The sequence below is a fragment of the Podarcis vaucheri genome (assembly GCF_965113315.1).
Source record: "Podarcis vaucheri genome assembly, chromosome: 6".
In the NCBI taxonomy this organism is placed as follows: domain Eukaryota; kingdom Metazoa; phylum Chordata; class Lepidosauria; order Squamata; family Lacertidae; genus Podarcis; species Podarcis vaucheri.
The window spans coordinates 58,965,161-58,983,882 of NC_138764.1; the positions used below are offsets into that span (position 1 = coordinate 58,965,161).

At 49.2% G+C, this 18,722-nt stretch overlaps 1 protein-coding gene across 4 annotated transcripts in view; it reads right to left on the bottom strand.

The window, feature by feature from the left end:
• The window catches only part of CELSR2 (cadherin EGF LAG seven-pass G-type receptor 2), a 110,925-nt gene that overhangs the window by 25,146 nt on the left and 67,057 nt on the right, over window positions 1–18,722 (bottom strand). For all 4 annotated transcript variants that reach the window (XM_082227054.1, XM_082227051.1, XM_082227053.1 and 1 more), the window contains exons 4-12: window positions 18,553–18,668; window positions 18,177–18,265; window positions 7,462–7,619; window positions 6,328–6,491; window positions 5,886–6,011; window positions 3,449–3,615; window positions 3,066–3,251; window positions 2,484–2,597; window positions 1,073–1,247 (exon numbers count right to left, since the gene is read on the bottom strand). In XM_082227054.1, the coding sequence (XP_082083180.1) occupies window positions 1,073–1,247; window positions 2,484–2,597; window positions 3,066–3,251; window positions 3,449–3,615; window positions 5,886–6,011; window positions 6,328–6,491; window positions 7,462–7,619; window positions 18,177–18,265; window positions 18,553–18,668 (1,295 nt within the window). The remainder of the gene's footprint in view (window positions 1–1,072; window positions 1,248–2,483; window positions 2,598–3,065; window positions 3,252–3,448; window positions 3,616–5,885; window positions 6,012–6,327; window positions 6,492–7,461; window positions 7,620–18,176; window positions 18,266–18,552; window positions 18,669–18,722) is intronic.

Sequence of the window (18,722 nt, forward strand, 5' to 3'; positions counted from 1 at the left end):
AATAGAGGACACCCCAAAGAAGAGTTTCCGGCTGGGCACAGAAGGAAGGAAACCACCTGTCAGGGACTGGACTGAGGAGGGATGGTGGAAACCTCCTCCCCTCCTCCTGAACCTTCCAGAGAAGAGGAAGACGGTATAGATTTACAACAGTGGTTTGCAGAAGGTCATGGCTCAGAGGTAGATAAGGGACAAAGATAATGGGAGAAGAAGAGGAGGGGGAAGCAGAGCTGGAGCAGCTGGCTGACACGTCATCACTAGAAAGCATTCCAGACCCCCCTTCTCCCATAACCTGGCAAGCATTGAAAGTAGGAGAGCAAAGAGCTAGGAGGCAAATGGCCCTAAGCGGCCACCATAAGGTGGGTGGTGTGGTGACGATTGAGGAGAAAAAGGGGGTGGAGATTACTCAGAGCAACGCCATTACTCCAAGAGGCAACATTTCTAAGCCTCTCTCTCTGTGGATATTGAAAAAAAGATACTGGTAAGAGCTTCCTTGTCTACCTATTCCTGGCAGCCTGCCCTGGGGGGGATAGGATTCTCTGGCGCCTGACACCACCCCTCAAGGTGCAGCAAAGAGTAACAGCTGCAGATGAGAGGGATGGGCTGGAGAGAGAGGGAGCAGGCTGGGATTCATCCCTAAGCCTGGATTGCGCGGTCTCTGAGGTCATTAGAGGCGGGGAACATGTGGACCTCCACATATGCCTGAAGTACAACTCCCATCATCTCCAGCATGTATAGCCAATGGCCAGGGTGTTGTTGTTCAGAAGTTCAGGTGGAATCACAGCTAGCTCTGGTATAATGAAAACGAGGCTCCATCTCTGCAGTATCTGAAGAAGTGTGCATGCACACAAAAGCTCACTTAGTTGGTCTCTATGGTGCTACTGGAAGGAATTTTTTTATTTTGTTTTGTACAGGTACCCTGTGTACCTAGTTAACCCTAATGGCTTAGTTCACCCTGTATCACACAGTGCTAAACTCTGGAGAGTGCCAGAGTGGAATCTCTCCAGTACTTCTTGGGGAAGAGCAGCAGCAACAGCTCTTCCGTCGCCCCTTCTCTGCCCACCCCCCAACTGACCTGGGTCACAGCTGCAGGAGTAGCTGTCCCAATCGTCATTGCAGTAACTGTTGACAGGGCAGGGGTTGGAGTCACAGGGATCCGGGATACTGCAGCCACGTTCCACGTTCACCTTCTCAGCCTGGTTCACATTCAGGGCCACAGCACTGGCTGATGTCTCACCCATCCTTACACCCTGGGAATAAAGAGAACACCGGGGGGGGGGTGTCAAGCTGCAGCACCACAGAGATCCAGCTCTTAGAAGGGCAGACACCAGCAAACTTGCATTTCCTGGTCAGAATTTGCTGGCTGTTGTGTGCGAACTAAAGGCACTTTCAGACTGGCACTATTTCTGAGTGGGATTCGATCACATCCCAGCAAATTCAGGCTGTGCAATTAAAGCTGAGTTGGATGAGCTCCTGCAAAGCAAATCGACTTCCCCAAAAGATCAGACTTTTGGCAAACAGGAAAGTAATGGGTAACATTGGCTTGGCGCAACATTGTCTACCAATGCTCATTAAATAGTTGGTGGCACCTAATCTCTCTGCAGGCAAATCAGTCTGAATGCTCATTATAAACAGGTTGTCTGGAAGCAGCCTAAATGGCCCCCTTATTGGGAGCAAAAAAACACACCCCAGAAAGAAGTAAGTTAGGCATGAACCACTGGAGAACTGCAGCCCCTAGATGGCACTGTGCTCCCTGCAATAAAGGTGCACAGAATGAGTAAGGTCAGAGTTTGCACTTGGGAGAGTTGCACAAATCTGATAGCGATTCGATTTGTTCCAACATGCATCTTATCTGAGGTACCACACACTTGACCCATATCCATCTGCATGGAAGGCAAAACCAAATGTGGGCGTCTGAAAAAGTGGGGAGCAATAAAAAATAGTGCTGCTCTGAGATTGCTGGTGATCTTATTTTAAAAGGGACCTCCTTTCCTCCTGACAACAAAAAGAGAGTGACAAATGTATTATACAAATGCAATCTACAACCAATCAGCAGGCGTGTTTCAGCCACACAGTTCCAGCCACATAGGGTTGGAAGGTGAGAGTGTATAATCAAATGATTGTTGAATTGTACAGCTGGAAGATACCCAACAGGTCATCTATTCCAACCCCCTGCAATGATGGTTGTCCTGACTGCAATTTGCCAGGTGGGGATATGTGGCAGCTTCTAACTTTGTGCATATATATATATATATAGAGAGAGAGAGAGAACGATGCAGACAGACAGACAGGCAGGCAGGCATGCACCACCAGACACACAGATGCACAGAGAACACATGACACACAAAAATCTGCTTGGGCTAATTAGCCCTGAGAAATATGTCCCTGGGAGAAAAGCTAATGGGAGAAGAGGCAGTGCCCGTGCCTGGCTCAATGTGGACCTGGGCATTATGGGGCCCCTGATGCTGGCTCCTCGCCCTGCTTACCTGCATGCAGCCACGGAAGCCTTGCTGCACTTCACCCTGCTCCCCAGGAATGCCGCCAACACTCAGGTTCCGCATTTTGAGTCCGTGCAGCTCGCTGCTGATGTTGATTGCCACCTGGATGACAGGTAAGAGACAAAGCAGCCATCTTGCATTGCTTTCCCCTAATATTTTGAAGAGGCCACAACACTTGAGGGGGCAAGGGAATAGAGGCAGGGCTTTTTTTCCAGCAGGAACTCAGGGGAATTCAGTTCCAGTACCTCTCAGGTGGGTTCAGGCACCTCTCAGGTGGGTGCCATTGCCATTCTAAAAGAACAAGGGAGTGGTGAGTGGCAGCACCTCTTTTTCTAGTAAAATAGCATTGGGTAGAGGTCAGGGGTGCAGGCCGTTGGAAGGTAGGAAGGGGCTGGAACTAAAACAACAGTGCACGTTGGTTGATTCGGAGCAGGGAGGGACATGAGCAGAGCTTATGGGAAAGCAAGTCCAGTGTAAGAACAGCCCAGGAGAGAAGTCACAAAGCCGGCAGCTGTTGTCGAGAAAGAAGGGAGCGCACTTCTGAGGGTGAAGGCAACTCACTCCCCATACCTGATGCAAGCCGTAGTCAAAGGCCATTGTGGCTAAGCACTGGGCTTCTGGGTTGTCCCTGCTGCTGCGCAGCTCCAGTTGCATGTGATGCCAGTCCCCATCGTTCACCTTCACCTGGTGCAGCCGCAGGGCGGAGACCCGGCTGTTGGCACGGTACACAGTCATCAGCACGTTCCCTTCGCTCAGCTGGGAAAGAGGTAAGAAGCAGGTGAGCTGGCATTCTCACTCTTGGGAGCAGTGCATCAATTGCGCCTGCTCCTGATAACCTTGTGGAGCAAAGAACCCGCATCCCCTCCAACCTCTCTACTTCTTGCTTGTAGGCAAAGGCAGTCTTCTCAGGCCACCGATCCACAGGGTGCTGCTGCCCTGCCTTGGAGACTTACCCACAAAGTGATGGTAGAATGCTGCCCGGCTGCCGCATGCAGGAGGACGCCGTTGCTCTGCCGAGTACGGAACATGAGTCCAATGTGCCATGGAAGGGTGATGACCAAGGCCAAGTTGTTCCAGATGACCATGCTGTTGCCCAGGAAGCGCTGGGGGTTTGCCATTTCTGCAGGGTGGGAGACACAAGTCAGCAAAAGCAGACATTGCTACACAGCAGAGCAATCGCCGGAATATGGGTCCTGCATGCATGTAAGCCACAGATTTCCAGTCACACCCTGCAACAAGGCTGCCAGCACAAGTCTGAAAGGCTGTATGCGCCTCCTGAGGCATGCTTGTGCAACTCTGGAACTCCCAGCTCCACTTTTGCTTTTAAAAAAAAGTAATAAAAGAAGGTTCTAGCCTTCAGGGTTACAGAAAGGCTTGGAAATATGGCAGGCTGATACATACAACCTTCTTTTCTTTTTATGCAACTCAGAACAATCATTGCAGGGTGAACTTTCCTCTTGATGCAGACATGTTATTACGGCCTTTTGAAATCATTCTCATGGAGTAAGACAGCAAGTTATAAGATCCTATTACTTTTCTCTCCGGGGCACAATGGAGTACTAAATGTGCATTTATGTAGTAGCTCCCCTCCTGGGCATAGAATAATGTTCTGGTGACAATTCAGAAGCAGAGGAGAAACTCCAGGGGGGGGGGGAGCAATGTGGAGGAGAAACTCTGCATTGGCACCAAACACAGAGTGCTTTTTTCCTTCCAAGGAGGTGGCCATAGGAGTAATCAATGTCTACACAGCTTAAGCAGTGCATCATCTGACTGGCATGTCAAATGCATGTCAAATGAGTCCATCTGAGGCAGGGATGAAACTTATGTGTACAGCAGGAGGCCTTTGTTAATCCCTTCTCTCTCTCTCTCTCTCTCTCTCTCTCTCTCTCTCTCTCTCTGTGTGTGTGTGTGTAAATGAGAGGGAATGAGAGAAAAGGTGATATGCTCAACCCGTAGTGAATGCTGGAACCAGTGGAAGAGGTCACTAGACTGCCCCAAGTGTAAGGACAAACATACTAGAGTTGTATTAAACCATCGCCTGACCCTTCCAGTGTAGGATGTTTGGAACACTGTGGGATAAAAAGTATAGGAAGGGGAGAGGAAGAAGGAAAATGCTAGCAGGTGGGATCTGAACCCCCCCCCCATCTTATTGCCAGGCATCCTATGGGTTTGGGATAGGCAAACTCGGCCCTCCAGATGTTTTGGGACTACAACTCCCATCATCCCTGACCATTGGTCCTGTTAGCTAGGGATGATGGGAGTTGTAGTTCCAAAACATCTGGAGGGCCTAGTTTGCCTATGCCTGGTTTGGGAACTCCATCCCTAAAGCAGGGCCTGTCTCAGGGATGGGGAACCTGTAGCCCTGCAGAGGCTATTGGACTTCTACTCCCTTTACCCCTGACCATTGGCCAGGATGGCTAGCTGGAACTGTTGGGAGGTGAAGCTCTGCAATATCTGACGGGTACAGTGGTTCTCAATCTGCAGGTCTTCAGATGTTGTTGGACTACAATTCCCATCATTCCTGAGCTCTGGCCTTGCTACCTAGGGGTGATGGAAGTTGTAGTTCAACATCTGGGGACCCACAGGTTGAGAAAGGCTGGGTTAGAGGTTCCCCATCCCTGGCCTAGACACCACCCCCTTGATCTTTGCCTGCTTGTACTGAAGGACTAGACACCATCTTCAGCACAATGGCATTTGAGGCAACTGTGTCCTACGCAGCTGAGTAAACAGCTCCTGTTTACTTACACTCCCAGGCCTTAGCAGGAGGGTGTGAGCTACCTCTCACTCTGACACCCAGAAGTTATTAACACTACAACCCAGCATCCAACATTTTCTGGACTACTGTTGGATTATGTTGACAGTGGCAGTAAAATCTCCCGAAGCTCAAAAACTTAAATGGGTGTTATGTCCTCCCTGCTACCCCAGCCCCATACACAGGGATTGGGACTGGACAGAGATATTCTGTTAACATTCCACCCCTTATTCTAGTTTTCCTCAGAAGAAAAAGGCAGCAAAAAGCCCTCCCCGCAACATCCTTGCTGCCAAACTGAACTGAATCATGTTGTTTACTCTTGAACGCAGCCCAACTGGAGTGGTTCAGAAACTTCCCGCCATGCAAATTACAGGCACTGGAGATGGGGGTGGCTCTGTATTGGGACCACCACTGAGGAGAATGAGAAGCCACCTGCCTGCCCTGCCCCACACTGGGGTCCCAATCTGGATCATGGCCAACTCCACTCACTATTTCTGCAAGGGAAAATTCTGCACTCAAAATACGTGATCAATGATATATGTAATTTGGCCTTCCATCTCCCAGGGACCGTTCAAGCTGCCTTATCAGAGCTACCATGTCCCCATAGCCTCCCTTCTTTCACAGCCTCCACCCTTTACCTTGCTTGCAGTCCTTGCCTCCAAAACCCAGGGGACATTCGCAGCTGAAGGTGTTCCACTGGTTGACACACGTGCCGCCGTTGTGGCAAGTGTTGCTGTCACAAACGTTCTTCTTGGCTGAGCAGCCTAGAGGAGAAAAGTGAGACGGCATTGGAAAGGATAAAGGCAGCAGCAAGATGCTCCAGGGGTTGGGAATGGAGTGTCAAAGTAGGCAAGAGAGGAGGCAACTGATGAGAGTAATCAGAGACAGGACTGAAGCCCTTTTACAAAGACCCATCACTACACCACCACAACACACACACACACACACACACACACACACACACACGTAGAATGGCACACCCAGCAATATTTTTAAAACAGTCAGTACTGCACTTTTCTTGCCAGTTTTGCATCCCTTGTATCAATTGGATCCATCCACTGGATATAACACAAACCATACCTGGCACCGTCCCATTGTTGGCAATGAAGTCAGCCATGTCCACCTCTCGGTTATCAATCAGGAAGTCCCGAATACAGCCTACAAAGTGCCGGTTCCGTACTGGGAAGCTCTCGGGCAGGTCAGGAACGCCACCTAACAACAGTGGACCTGTCAAATCCAGGGACCTGGGAAGCCAAGACAGGAGTAACTCAGGAGGTCAAGCTCAACAGAGGGAATGGCAGATTCAAATACATCTTCTGACCCAATCATGGCTGGCATCACTGTGGTCTTTCAGGTCAAGTGATTGACATCATCAGAGCTATAGGTACCTGGATATGCCAGGAGCTTTGAAGAGTCCCACAATGGGGTAGCAAAGCTTTTAGCCTAGACTTGTCTCTGTCTGTGTAAAGTTGTAGTAGCAGAAGGTAGCTAAGATGTCCAATAGCTCAACAGTGAAAAATAGTGCTGCCCAGAATACAGTCGTATCTGGGAACTCAAACACCTTGCAAGTTGAACGTTTTGGCTCCCAAACACCGCAAACCCAGAAGTGAATGTTCTGGTTTGTGAACGTTCTTTGGAACCCGAACATTCAACGCAGGTTCCGTGAGACCTTCCTGCAGCCAATCGGAAACCACGCCTTGGTTTCTGAACATTTTGGAAGTTGAACGGACTTCTGGAATGGATTCCGTTTGAGTTCCGAGGTACGACTGTACAGCAATTATTTGCCTGGAGATCAGAGTGGTGAACCTTTTTGGCTCCAGGACCAGGATCCTTATCAAGATCAGCTTCTAGGGCCAAACGTTTCAGCTGGGCAGGACCACTGATCAGTCAATATCACATGGCTGACTAGCCTTCGCTAGTCTCCCCATCCTTCACTTTTAGTCCCCAATCTTCAATCTCCACTCCATCAGCTGAAAGGTCATTAAGTGCAGAGGTCAAACTTCCCCAATTGCTCTACTGAGACCTCCAACTGCAGGATGAAGGTGGATTGTGAAAGCTAGAACAGGTGAACGCTATCCCACAGGGCATGATCCTAATAGGAATTTCCCCAGTGAACAATAAGCACAGTGGAGCCAGCCTGGCTCTAGCTATGTCTGCTCGTTCTTCATTCTCCAGGCTCATTAGTTGTGTTTATAGCACACATAAAATTCTTACTTCTTGGTGCCTGACTGTGTCCCTTGAGCTGAGCAAGAATAGTTTCCCAGCATGGAACCAAACTTCAAGGCCACGGAAGTGTCACAGTCATCCACTGTCACCACAGCTACCTTCTGGTCAGAGGGCCCCTGAGGAACTCCAGACATCCCCATGATGGGCTGTGGAGAAAAAGCAGAATCCTGATGCAGCCAAGTAATGGCCATGGCAGCACAATCAAAGGGCAAGCCAGGAAGAGCAAGGTATTGTCTAGATACGTGTTGTGGGACTACTGTATAACTCCCATCATCTATTGGCTGTGCTGGTTGGGGCTGATGGGAACTGGACTCCAACAACACCTGGAAGGCCACAGGTTCCCCACCTCTAGTCTAAGAGATGCCAGAGCAGGTAAAAGCTCTTCCCCAGTATCTCTTGAACTAAACGTAGGAGGAGAGGAAGCTGCCTTAGACCAAGGCAGGCCAATGGAAAAGCAGCCATGTGGGCAGCAGTTCTGGAAGGATCTTCAAGGAGCTGAATGTCTGGGGCAGACACTTGCAAAGCCCTCCACACATCTGGAATACTGAGCACTCAACAAGCGAGTGGAATTCTTCCCCTTGCAGTTTCACCTCATGTTTATGTGCAAAGCAGTGATTCTAACATAGCATATTAGAATCATTGTTTCACATGTAAACATGCCGTAAAACTTCACAGGGCAAAATTCCACCCTATTATCACCCAGCATTTAACAGTTGTAGTGAGAGAACCAGGGGCCAGAATTTGCTCTAGATTAATGAATCCACCATAAAAGACGGTTCTCTGTGTGTATGCTCCCCTGAGGAGAGCTGAACAATCTGATCTATAGGTATAGATCCAGGACACAAATACAGTGTCCCATATTGATCTAGCAGCAGACAATGCCCAGCTGCTTCCAATAAGTATCTCTCAGCAGCAAGAAGGATGAAAAGGCTCACTGTGAAGAAAGGGAGACCTGAGATTCTGGTGATGCCTAATTCTGCCACAGAACACACAGAAACACACACGTGATCCCCGTTTTAGAAAGCACTATGTAATCACAACACAAAGGAGAGGAATTATCTTGCAAAAGACGACAGAGGTGTGATGGACCTTTGATCTTAGGCAGTGCCTCTATCTGTACCAGTGCATTTTAAATGCAACACTTTCTTTACTTGTATATTGTTCTTACTGTTCCCAAGCAGTTTGCATATATGTAATGTTTGCGCGTGCGCACGCACACACAAACACACATTTAGTGCACACCTACTTCGCTCTCCCACGTGAACGAGGTCACTTAATGCATTCCAAGGGCAGTGTTGTTTTAATCTTTTTGACTTACGCCAAATGCATAGGCAACCAAAGTCGGGTTCCTTTTTTAAAAAAATCAATTTATCGACCTACTGAATAGTTTGACCATAGTTCAAACTAGCCAATGATCAGGGATGAAGGAAGTTGTAGTCCAACAGCATCTGGAGGGCCACAGGTTCCCCAACCATTGCAGGAAAGAGTCTCCAAAGCAATTAACAGCATTAGATTTTACAAATTTCCACAGAGCTGCCAATGTGCAGAAAGTGTTGTATAGATGGCATGTTCATTCTTATTGACTTAATGTATTTTGCTAAGTGAGGAACAAAGTGCAAATATCTGTCAATAGCTTCTCCCCTTTTATACACAAAAATTGAGCAAGGGGAAAACTGGAGGAGAATCTACCATAAATTTTGGAAAGTTGTTTGATGGCTATAAGTTTTGACACTTCTTAAGATATTGTAAACAACTTTTGCATGATGGTCCCCGATATCAAGGAGCAGGTTTCTGTCTATGTTTGGATACAACGGGACACCATTTTGAAGCAAGGTGGTGGTAGACTGAACCTTTCAAAACTGCACTGGTTTTAACCACAGAGTTCAAAACGGCATTGATTTCTTGATTTCATAGAATTCCCAAGCCATACCACGAAAGAGACGGCTAGTGTGAAATAAGCAAGCATGTGCAAAATCAGGTGAGAAAGTAATCAAAGCTTAAGAGGGGTCTCTCTTGGGGGGTGGGAACTGGTGAAGAGTGTGCACAATCAGATGAAAAAAATATGTTCCACTGGAGATTATATCTGTGTGCAGGTGCCTATTAAAGGATAATCCCAAAATTAACCCCACATTTGGCCACATGTTGTTCCCTTTTGTGATTTTCCTACTGCTGTTTCTTTTCCATTTCATCAGGCACAAAAGGTATATGAGTGCTTATTTAAATAAGCACGTCTATGTTCCACTGGCTTTTCACTGGTGGCAGTGGTTGGAATATTTATTTGTGGGGAGCTTTTTTAAATAATGTGATTATATACCTCTGCGAATTTTGTGAAACTCTCTACGAAGATAACTGCATGCCACTTTAGCCAGCAAGTGACAGAGAGTTTGAGCTTCTGTCCTGGACCTCTTTTGTGTTTGCCCACTGGGCTGGCGTTCAGCTTAAGCCCCCCAACCCCACGCCTGGCAGGAGAAAATCACAGGTCATTGGTGACTCTCTTTTTTGGCGTGCGGGGCTGGACCGTAGAATCTCGAGAGCGATTCAAAGGCTGTGGCAAGGAAACATGACAGCTCCAAACAAAAGGAAATGCAGCTGGGGGAGAAGGAGGGGAGGGTGTGGCCATGGCAACAGGTCACAGCACAGCACCAAGGGACTGGCAGGCAGCCCAAGCCTTCCCTCAGCTTTTGTGCCACTCCTTCCTCAGAACATGTAAAACCAAATTGGGGGGGGGGGAGAAAACAGCTCAAAACGCAGCCCTTGCCTCAGCACCAGGATCAGCCAGGAAAGTTCCCCAGAGCTGGAATACTTTTCATGTTACTGCACGGAACTTGGTACAGGATGAGTGGCGAGGGTGGCCTGAGAAAGGATTAAGGTCTCTCTTTTGCACAAAAACTGCAAGCACCATGCAAAATACTGTGGTACTTCAGTTTTTGAGTGTCCGGGAAGCTGGACAATTTGGAAGCCGAATGCCGAAAACCCAGAAGTAATTGCTTTTGTTTTCCAACGCACCTCGGAAGTCGAAAGGCTTCTGAGGTGCGTTTTTCTTTTTCTTTTTTCCATCAACTTCACAGCCAGCCCATTGAACCTCAGTTATTTACAAGCCTGGAATAAGTTTATGCCAGAAATGGCCTGAAATCTAAGGACTTACAAGCCGTGGAAATGAACTTCCCCCTTTTAGCCAGACAGCCAGTTTCATAGCAGAGTGACATGTCCTCAGGTAAACTCACCACCAAAGAAGTCACAAGACACACCCTTTTTCTTTTTTCTTTGAAGCCAAGCAGGACAGAGAAATGCTGCTCTTAGGATCCCTCCAAAACTATTCTTCTTTTTATTGAGCATTCATTTTATTGAGCATTCATCGTTATTTGTGCCCATAATATAACCAGGGAAGTTATATGCAATCAAGCCTTCAATACCTCTTGAGCATTCAAAAGTTTTTGGGGTGTCATACTGCTTCACTCACAATAGGGGCATGCCCCATAAAATCCTGTAAGTTTTCATTGCTATAGTGCAACAGAGCCCTTCCGGTTGGCAATAATGTGGCAACATTGCAGAAGCAATGTAGAATGACTTATGAAGTGTGGACGATCCAATATAAACCACCCACTAATGCACTGTTATTGCATCAATGACATGTTACAGAGTATACCCACACCCACAAAACAAGCCCGCAGAAACACCAGTCTGGAAGAAGCCTCACTTTCCATCACTACTTGTAATCAGAGCGCAGCTCAGACCCCAGGAAAATTCAACAACACAAAGTTAACGGCGAAGATCCAGGATTGCAGAAGGGCAGTTTTGCCCTTGTTTGTGTGAACCACGACTGCACAAAGCTCATGTTGGGTTGGGTGAAACAGGACAAACTTCAAGATAAATCAATAGGCATAGCGTGGAACTTTAGCCAGGGATAAAAACTGGCTTCAAATATCAGTTCATCTCCCCTACTCCCACTGGGCAGCTAAGGGCCAAATGAAATGTGACTTTAAATGTGCTTTTTGCATTGTCTTATGCATTTTGCATAAGGTGACGATGTGGAGCTTAACCCTTCCCCACATGCTTAGATCCTGATTAATACTCTCCATCTTTGGGAAGAGCTAAGTGGAGTTTTCCACCTAATGCAAAATAACAGCACTGGAAGAGCTGGCGATTTTCATCAGGATCAAGGCAGGAGTGGGGGGGAGAAAGAGCTAAACTCTCCCTCCCTGCCTGCAACAGTCCTAATCCTATTCAAGTCCCACTGCTGTGGTTATTTGCATTTTAAAGCACCATGCCCATTAAATGCATTTAACGTCACATTTAATTTAGAGAAATGCTCCTGTTCACCAGGGCCATCCTTCGCTGTGCCCCTGGTCCAGGCTGCTGATGCCTTATGAGGAACGGCTGGGGGAGCTGGGCATGTTTAGCCTGGAGAAGAGGTGGTTAAGGGGTGATATGATAGCCATGTTCAAATATATAAAAGGATGTCACATAGAGGAGGGAGAAAGGTTGTTTTCTGCTGCTCCAGAGAAGCGGACACGGAGCAATGGATTCAAACTGCGGGAGGGAGGATTCCGCCTAAACATTAGGAGGAACTTCCTGACAGTAAGAGCTGTTCAACAGTGGAATTTGCTGCCAAGGAGTGTGGTGGAGTCTCCTTCTTTTTTGGAGGTCTTTAAGCAGAGGCTTGACAACCATATGTCAGGAGTGCTCTGATGGTGTTTCCTGCTTGGCAGGGGGTTGGACTCGATGGCCCTTGTGGTCTCTTCCAACTCTATGATTCTATGATTCCAACTCCTTCCAGTGCCTAAACAGATCCCACACTACACAGGCTCCTAGCCACAGCCTGCTCAGAGAGACTCCACACCCCATCTCAAAGCACATGCCTGTCATGGAACCATAGCTGCAATGTCTACTACATCTGTACTTTGCCCTTCTGTACTCTCAGGTTAGCATCAATGAGGGAGAATGAACCTTTGGGTTGAGAAATTCACAGCTGAGCGGACATTTGGACCTGGATTTCCCCATTTCAAGCCCAATATTACTAGCCGCTGTGTTGGCCAGCACTTCTGACCACAGTGCAGCCAATGGGCTTGGCTGCCTCTGCCTTTCTGTTTCTCACTCCAACAATGCAGCCCCAGCTTGAATAATCCCCTTGCCAGTTCCTGGTGAATCTCATGGTATTATGTATTAGGTTCTCACCCTGGCCAAAAGGAGTATCGTGTATGTAGTTTTCACTCAGGTCCACATCAGTTACCCTGGGTTGTTGTTGCTACAATGTTGGCAGCCGGCTGCCTATAAAAGCAGGCCGGCTGAGCTGTTTGTTGTTCAGTTCTGTTCTGTTCCAGCTTACAAATAAAGAGCTGCTTTGGAGAAATTGCTGCGTCGTCTGCTTTGTCTACCCACTATTCTACACATGGCTATCCTGCTTTTGAAGGGCAGGATGTGAATCGTTCTGCTTCCACTCACCACCCCCAACCCCACCGTGTCTTTCCACCACAGCGGCCTCTGCAACTTTTACCTCCCATGTACATGTGCTCAATTCCATCCAATTGGCTGCATGGAATGAGATGTGCTAGAACGCCTGGAAATTCCCAAAGTGGGAACAAGGGAACTGAGCTGGCCTCAGGCAAACCATGTGCTCCCCTACCATCATTTAATGGGGACAGTTGGAGGAAGCAGCACGCTGCTCTTCCTCCATGAAGAAGCAGCCCATTTGTGGAAAGAAGACCTCACATCCCAGGCATCCCAGCTCCTGCAGTTCAGCGGAGGAGGCAAGGCACCCTCAGGGGCTAGGCAGGCCCTCACATGCCTCGCCAGGGATTCACATTGGTTTTTATGTGCTGTGCTTCTTTCTCTGATACAAACAACAGAGAGGGAACGAAACCCAGAGACTGCTTGCCTTACCTAGAACCTAAAGGGGCATAAACAGCAGTGGAGCATCTGGGGATGGGCAGAGCAGGGAGGAACCCAGGGAGGTGTCCAGCCACTGCTTCAAGGGCACACTCAGGCCCTTGTGTGCCACAGCCCAGCAGAGGAGAGGCGCAGCAACACTGCCTCCTCCTCTCCGTCCCTGCCTGACCTAGGAGTGGAGCTGTGGCTGGCTGGCTGCGTTGGGCTGTCGCTCGCATGCCGGAACCATATTGTAAACCGCCCTGCGATCCTCAGAGGCAAGGTGGTCTACAATTTAAATAAATAAATAGGCCCATTAGCTTCAATGGGTGTACTTAGCTGCTCTTAATTACCAGGATAGCCTCTGTTTGGCAGGGAAAGAAAGTATGTGGCAATATTTCCGCAAATGAACTCAGGTGAGGGCTAGTGTGGGTGCAACTTGGAGGAACACAGTGCTGTGTGTGGCATGGTGGTGCCACATCTTCCCTCTTGCCCTGAAGTTCCAGCTCAGGATCCTGCCCTCCAGGCCACCAAACCGGCCACAGCATTTCAGCTCACTTTCCTCCGATTCTGTTGCGTTTAACTCATTCTTCCTTGGCACTCTATGCACGTGCAAGCTATGCCAGAGGCCTGAAACCCACATTTGTCCTTTGGTTGCTTGTGGGGCGCCTACCCCATTGAAAGCAGCAGGATGGAGAGCTCTGGGGGTCAGCAGCTGTCTATGTGCAGCACTGGCTGCAGGCACCGGGAATCTGGGCCCCCACCACATGAACTAGCAGGAGGTAAATTGTCTGCTGGCACAGAGGCAGAGTGCCTGGGTGAAGCTGCTGCAGGCAATCCAGCTCATCGGTACTGACGCCAGTCTCCAGGAATATTCCCAGGAGTGGGAGGGCCAACACCCTGTCCCAACTAAAGGGCTGTCAAGCGGGAGCATGCAGCCGGACTCCCCTGGACTCCTGCAGGGGGCTCCAGCCCGGCTGCTCAGGGATGCACACCCACAGCAAAGGGTTCTCTATATCTCTCCCACTCATTAACTCCCTCTAATTAGTGGGGGGAGGAGTTGGCAACTTGAAGGAACAGGAGACTAATTGTGCAGCCTCACATTTATCATCTGTCTAACACAGGGGTGGGGAACCTTTTGGGCCCAGCTGGCCAGATCCTTATCTGTCCCCACCCCACGGTGAGTGATTGGCAGATGGGTCGTCCTGCCCATCTGTCAAAGTCCCCAGCACAGTGCTTTCCAAGCCCTGGGTGCCAGGTGCTTGGGAACTGTAGCTCTTGGAAACTGTAGTGTGGGGGGCTTTGCCAGTCCTGTGCTCTGCAAAGTATTGAGGACAAAGCTAGTAAAGCTGATTTCTGCAGGGATTGGCTGCACAACAGGGTTCTCGATAGGCAACTCAACCGTGTCACCAATCCAGCAGGCCTGAACTCACCATCCCTCAGCAGCTGGGAAGTGACTTCAAACTGGCTTTCTGAGGAAATCAGCTGCATAATCAAGTTCCTCACAAGCCAACCCAGCTACATCTCTACAGGCTCCACATTTTGTCACAAGGTTGTCAGGCGTGGGGCCAGTGGGTGTGGTAAGTAGAAGCCCCTGAGCCAGGCCAAGTTTGGCTTGCATTCCTGTGGTTCCCCACCTCTGAGTGTAACACGGTGCTGGTGCTAAATGTGTTAAGCTCTAGTTATCTGATTCCCTTGTGTGTACATCCAGTTCCTGTGCAGCACAGCCTTGTGTGGTCATTACTGTGTACCTCAAAGAAGGACACTAGTACAGTACCCAAAATTTTAATCATGTGGTAACCAGATGACCCACTGATTGGCCTGACAGAGTTCTCAGGGAAGGATTGGAAGACTGGGGCCCTGTTTGAGTCCCAGAAAGGTGGGACCTCAGTTCACCATCTTTCTATGTACAACTTTGGTTAAGTTTCTCTGCCCAGGAGACAATGATAAACCCAGCAGTACTGCATTTTGGTGTCTATGAAGTGATTCCTTATATCAATTGGGGCTGCTGGTGGTCTAGGCTAGCTGTTCAGAGGACTGACTGTGGATCCAGGCTGGGGGGCTCTTTGTCAGGCTAAGCTCCTTCAGAGTTTGGGGGAAGAAAATGGAACGGGAAACCAAATGAGCCATAATCCCCCCCCCAGGAACGAAGGACTAGGCAAGCACACAAGGGCACAGCAAGTGGGCACGGCAGGGAAGGGCTTCTCGTGAGAGGTTGCATGGCAATTTCTGGCCACCGCCTTGTTCCCCACCTCCAAATCGGTGAGACAGCAACTCCTGACCCCTGCGCCGTTCCAGTCCCCTGGGCTGCCCCAAGCTTATTAACTGAAGCAAGCAGCTGCTTTGCGACAATTGCGCCAGCTGCTCACTTCCTCCTGCCCCCTGTCAGCAGCCTCCTCATTAGAGACTAGCTTTTTGGGACTTCATCATGCTGGGACCACCAACCCTCCGTCCTCCTCCCCACCCCACACAAAAGTCCCTGCGCTGAGGGCACTATGAATGCTAATGGCAGGGATCTTCTCGAGCCCAAAGGAGCCAGGAATTGGTGGCAGCAACCCCGTTACCAAAAGCTCCTGCTGGTCTTTGAATATTTCATGGCCCCAGAAGCCACCCTCACCCTATAAAGCAGGGAAGGTCTCTTACTGCAGGAAACAACAGAAATTGCCCATCTCTCTAGACATGGGGTGCCAGTGGGGAAAGCTGGCAGGAATCCTCTACAGGCTGTCATGGGCTGGTGCTGACAATGCCACCATCTGCCCTGTTGTTCAGGGCAAATTGAATCCATTGCTAAGTCACATCATCAGTCGGGGCTGGTAGGGCAGATGGCAAGGAGGCCAACAGTAGGGGGAGCCAGAGGCAGCTAATTCTGGTTTTATCCCCTGCTGAGTTTTAAAAGAGCAATAGTGTGATTAAGGAGGAGGAAGGGGACAGGCAGTGCCACACCCTGGACTGGCTGTGAGATATAAAGCAGGCTGGCGGAGGCCAGAATTAGGTTACTACTGAAGCGCCCCATTTGACCTAATGGATCATCCTCCACTGCATGTCACTTCTCCCTATACAATATTACAAAAGTACAGACCCGGCTGTCTGTCCCTTCAGTGAAAACCTGTTTTAGCTCCATTAAACATTTTACCAGCATTTCCCAGCCTCTCAGGCTGCCTGCACTTTCTGATCTGAAAAAGCCCTGAAGGATAAGTCACTTCTTCCCCTGAGCTGGGGAGGCTAACCACCAAGAGCCTGAGATTGGCATATTTGCTTGTTTTGTTTTTAAGGGAAGAAGAGAAGAAGAAGAAGAGTTTGGATTTGATATCCCGCTTTATCACTACCCGAAGGAGTCTCAAAGGGCTAACATTCTCCTTTTCCTTCCTCCCCCACAACAAACACTCTGTGAGGTGAGTGGGGCTGAGAGACTTCAGAGAAGTGTGACTGGCCCAAGGTCACCCAGCAGCTGCATGTGGAGGAGCAGAGACGCGAACCCGGTTCCCTAGATTACGAGTCTACCGCTCTTAACCACTACACCACACTGGGAAGTTCTTTCAGTTAGCTTTTAAAAAATTTCCATGCCAATTTCTTTTAACTTGAAAAAGACGAACAGCTGTCATCAACAGGCAGCTTTCCCATGTTCCTGAGGCTGCTGGAAAGTCCAGCTGAGGGTATTATGGGGGTTTCAGGAAGCATAGGTACCCAAGAAGGCTGCAGAGGGCAGCCCATCAAAGAGATGATTTGTAGAATGAATAAAAGGACACTCACACACATCCATGGGCCACCTTGAAAACAAGAAGTGTAAAAAAAATCAACCCTGCATATTTTGTTGATATTTTCCCTCCCCTGTGATAATTTTCAAATGCAACTCATTTTCTGATTCATTGCTGAAAAACAGTAAAAAGAAGCAGAAGACATTTTTGGCACAACACTAGGAATCATCTCACTGGTGTTCCATTGTCTCACCTTCTCCCACTCACATCCATCCAGACCTCTGCTGCCAAAAATATTCACCTCTGTTGCTGCTCTGACCATGTGACTTCCATCTTTAAATCCCTACCTTGGCTTCCTGCCTACTCTCAGATCCCTCACAAGCTTCTGGTACCCAGGGACCCTGCCCCTCCATCCTCTCTCTGTGCTGTGCTTATTTCCCAGCACATCCCGTCCTGTGACCTTTGCTTGATCAGCTCCACCACCCTCACCATCCAAAGGTCCCCTGACCCTTAAAATGACTCTCTCCATTTCCCCTTGTTATCCCTGGAACTGCTTCTTGGAATGCCTCCATGAAACCATCTCCCTCCTCAAACCTCACCTTTTTCGGGAAGCCGTTGGATCATTTTCCTAGTCCAGGCATGGGGACCCTTTGGCCCTCCAGATGTAGCTCCCATCATTCCTGGCCATTGACTACGCTTGCTAGGGCTGATGAGCGTTGCAGTTTGGCAACATCTGGAGGGCCAGAGGCTCCCCATGCTTGGCCTGGTCCCTGCTCCTTATTGTAATAGCCAAAGATATCATCACATATTCCTCTCTGCCTGCTCATGATTCCACTGCCTGCCACATGCTTCCTCCAGTGCGCCCATGTTTGGTTGTAAGTGCCTTGGGGCAGGGACCTGTCAACCTTCTTCTCTGTAAAGTGCCATGTATGCAGATGGCCCTGAATTAAAAGTGAGGGGGGAGATGAGCTGGGCACAGCACCAGCAGGCCTGTTCAGGATGAAAGAGTCTTATAATCATAGAATTGTAGGGTCCTCTAGTTCAACCCCCTGCAAATGCAGGAATCTTTTCCCCAATGTGGCACCTGAACCCATAACCCTGAGATTACCGACTCTACCGACTGAGCTATCCAGTGAGACTTACCTTGTTGTAGTAGTGCAGGTGGACGGTGTGCCACTGCCCATCACTCACGCCCCCAGGGATGAACGGGGCTACCGTGCTTGTTGACTCTCCTGAGGGAGAGATGAAACACAACTCAGAGAGGGAGGACAGACTCTTGAGAAGATAATGCCTCTCCTTGCCACCATTTCCCATAAGGGCTCTGAAGGAGGAGCACCTACGCTAACAGTGGCGGCACTGGGGCAGGTAAAATCCTGCAGCAGAGGTGGGGAAGAGATAGGAAGGCTTGGAGATAATGGGGCAAGAGGCAGAGGCCTGGCAAGGGAATTTCAACACTGCTGGGACGTAAGGTGGGATGAGCAGAAGCAGAAAAGCCAAGGGGGTTGGAGAGAAACCATACCTGCTGAGAAAGTCAGCTGAACTTGCTCCTGGACAATCTCCAGGGCGACGAAATCATGTCGCTCATTGAAGCGCCCGTTGTAGAGGAGCAGCCCATCCCGTTCCTTAGTGGCAAACCTGCCAAACAGAAGAGAATGGTGAGCCCCTGTACCCAGGATCCAGCATCGCAAG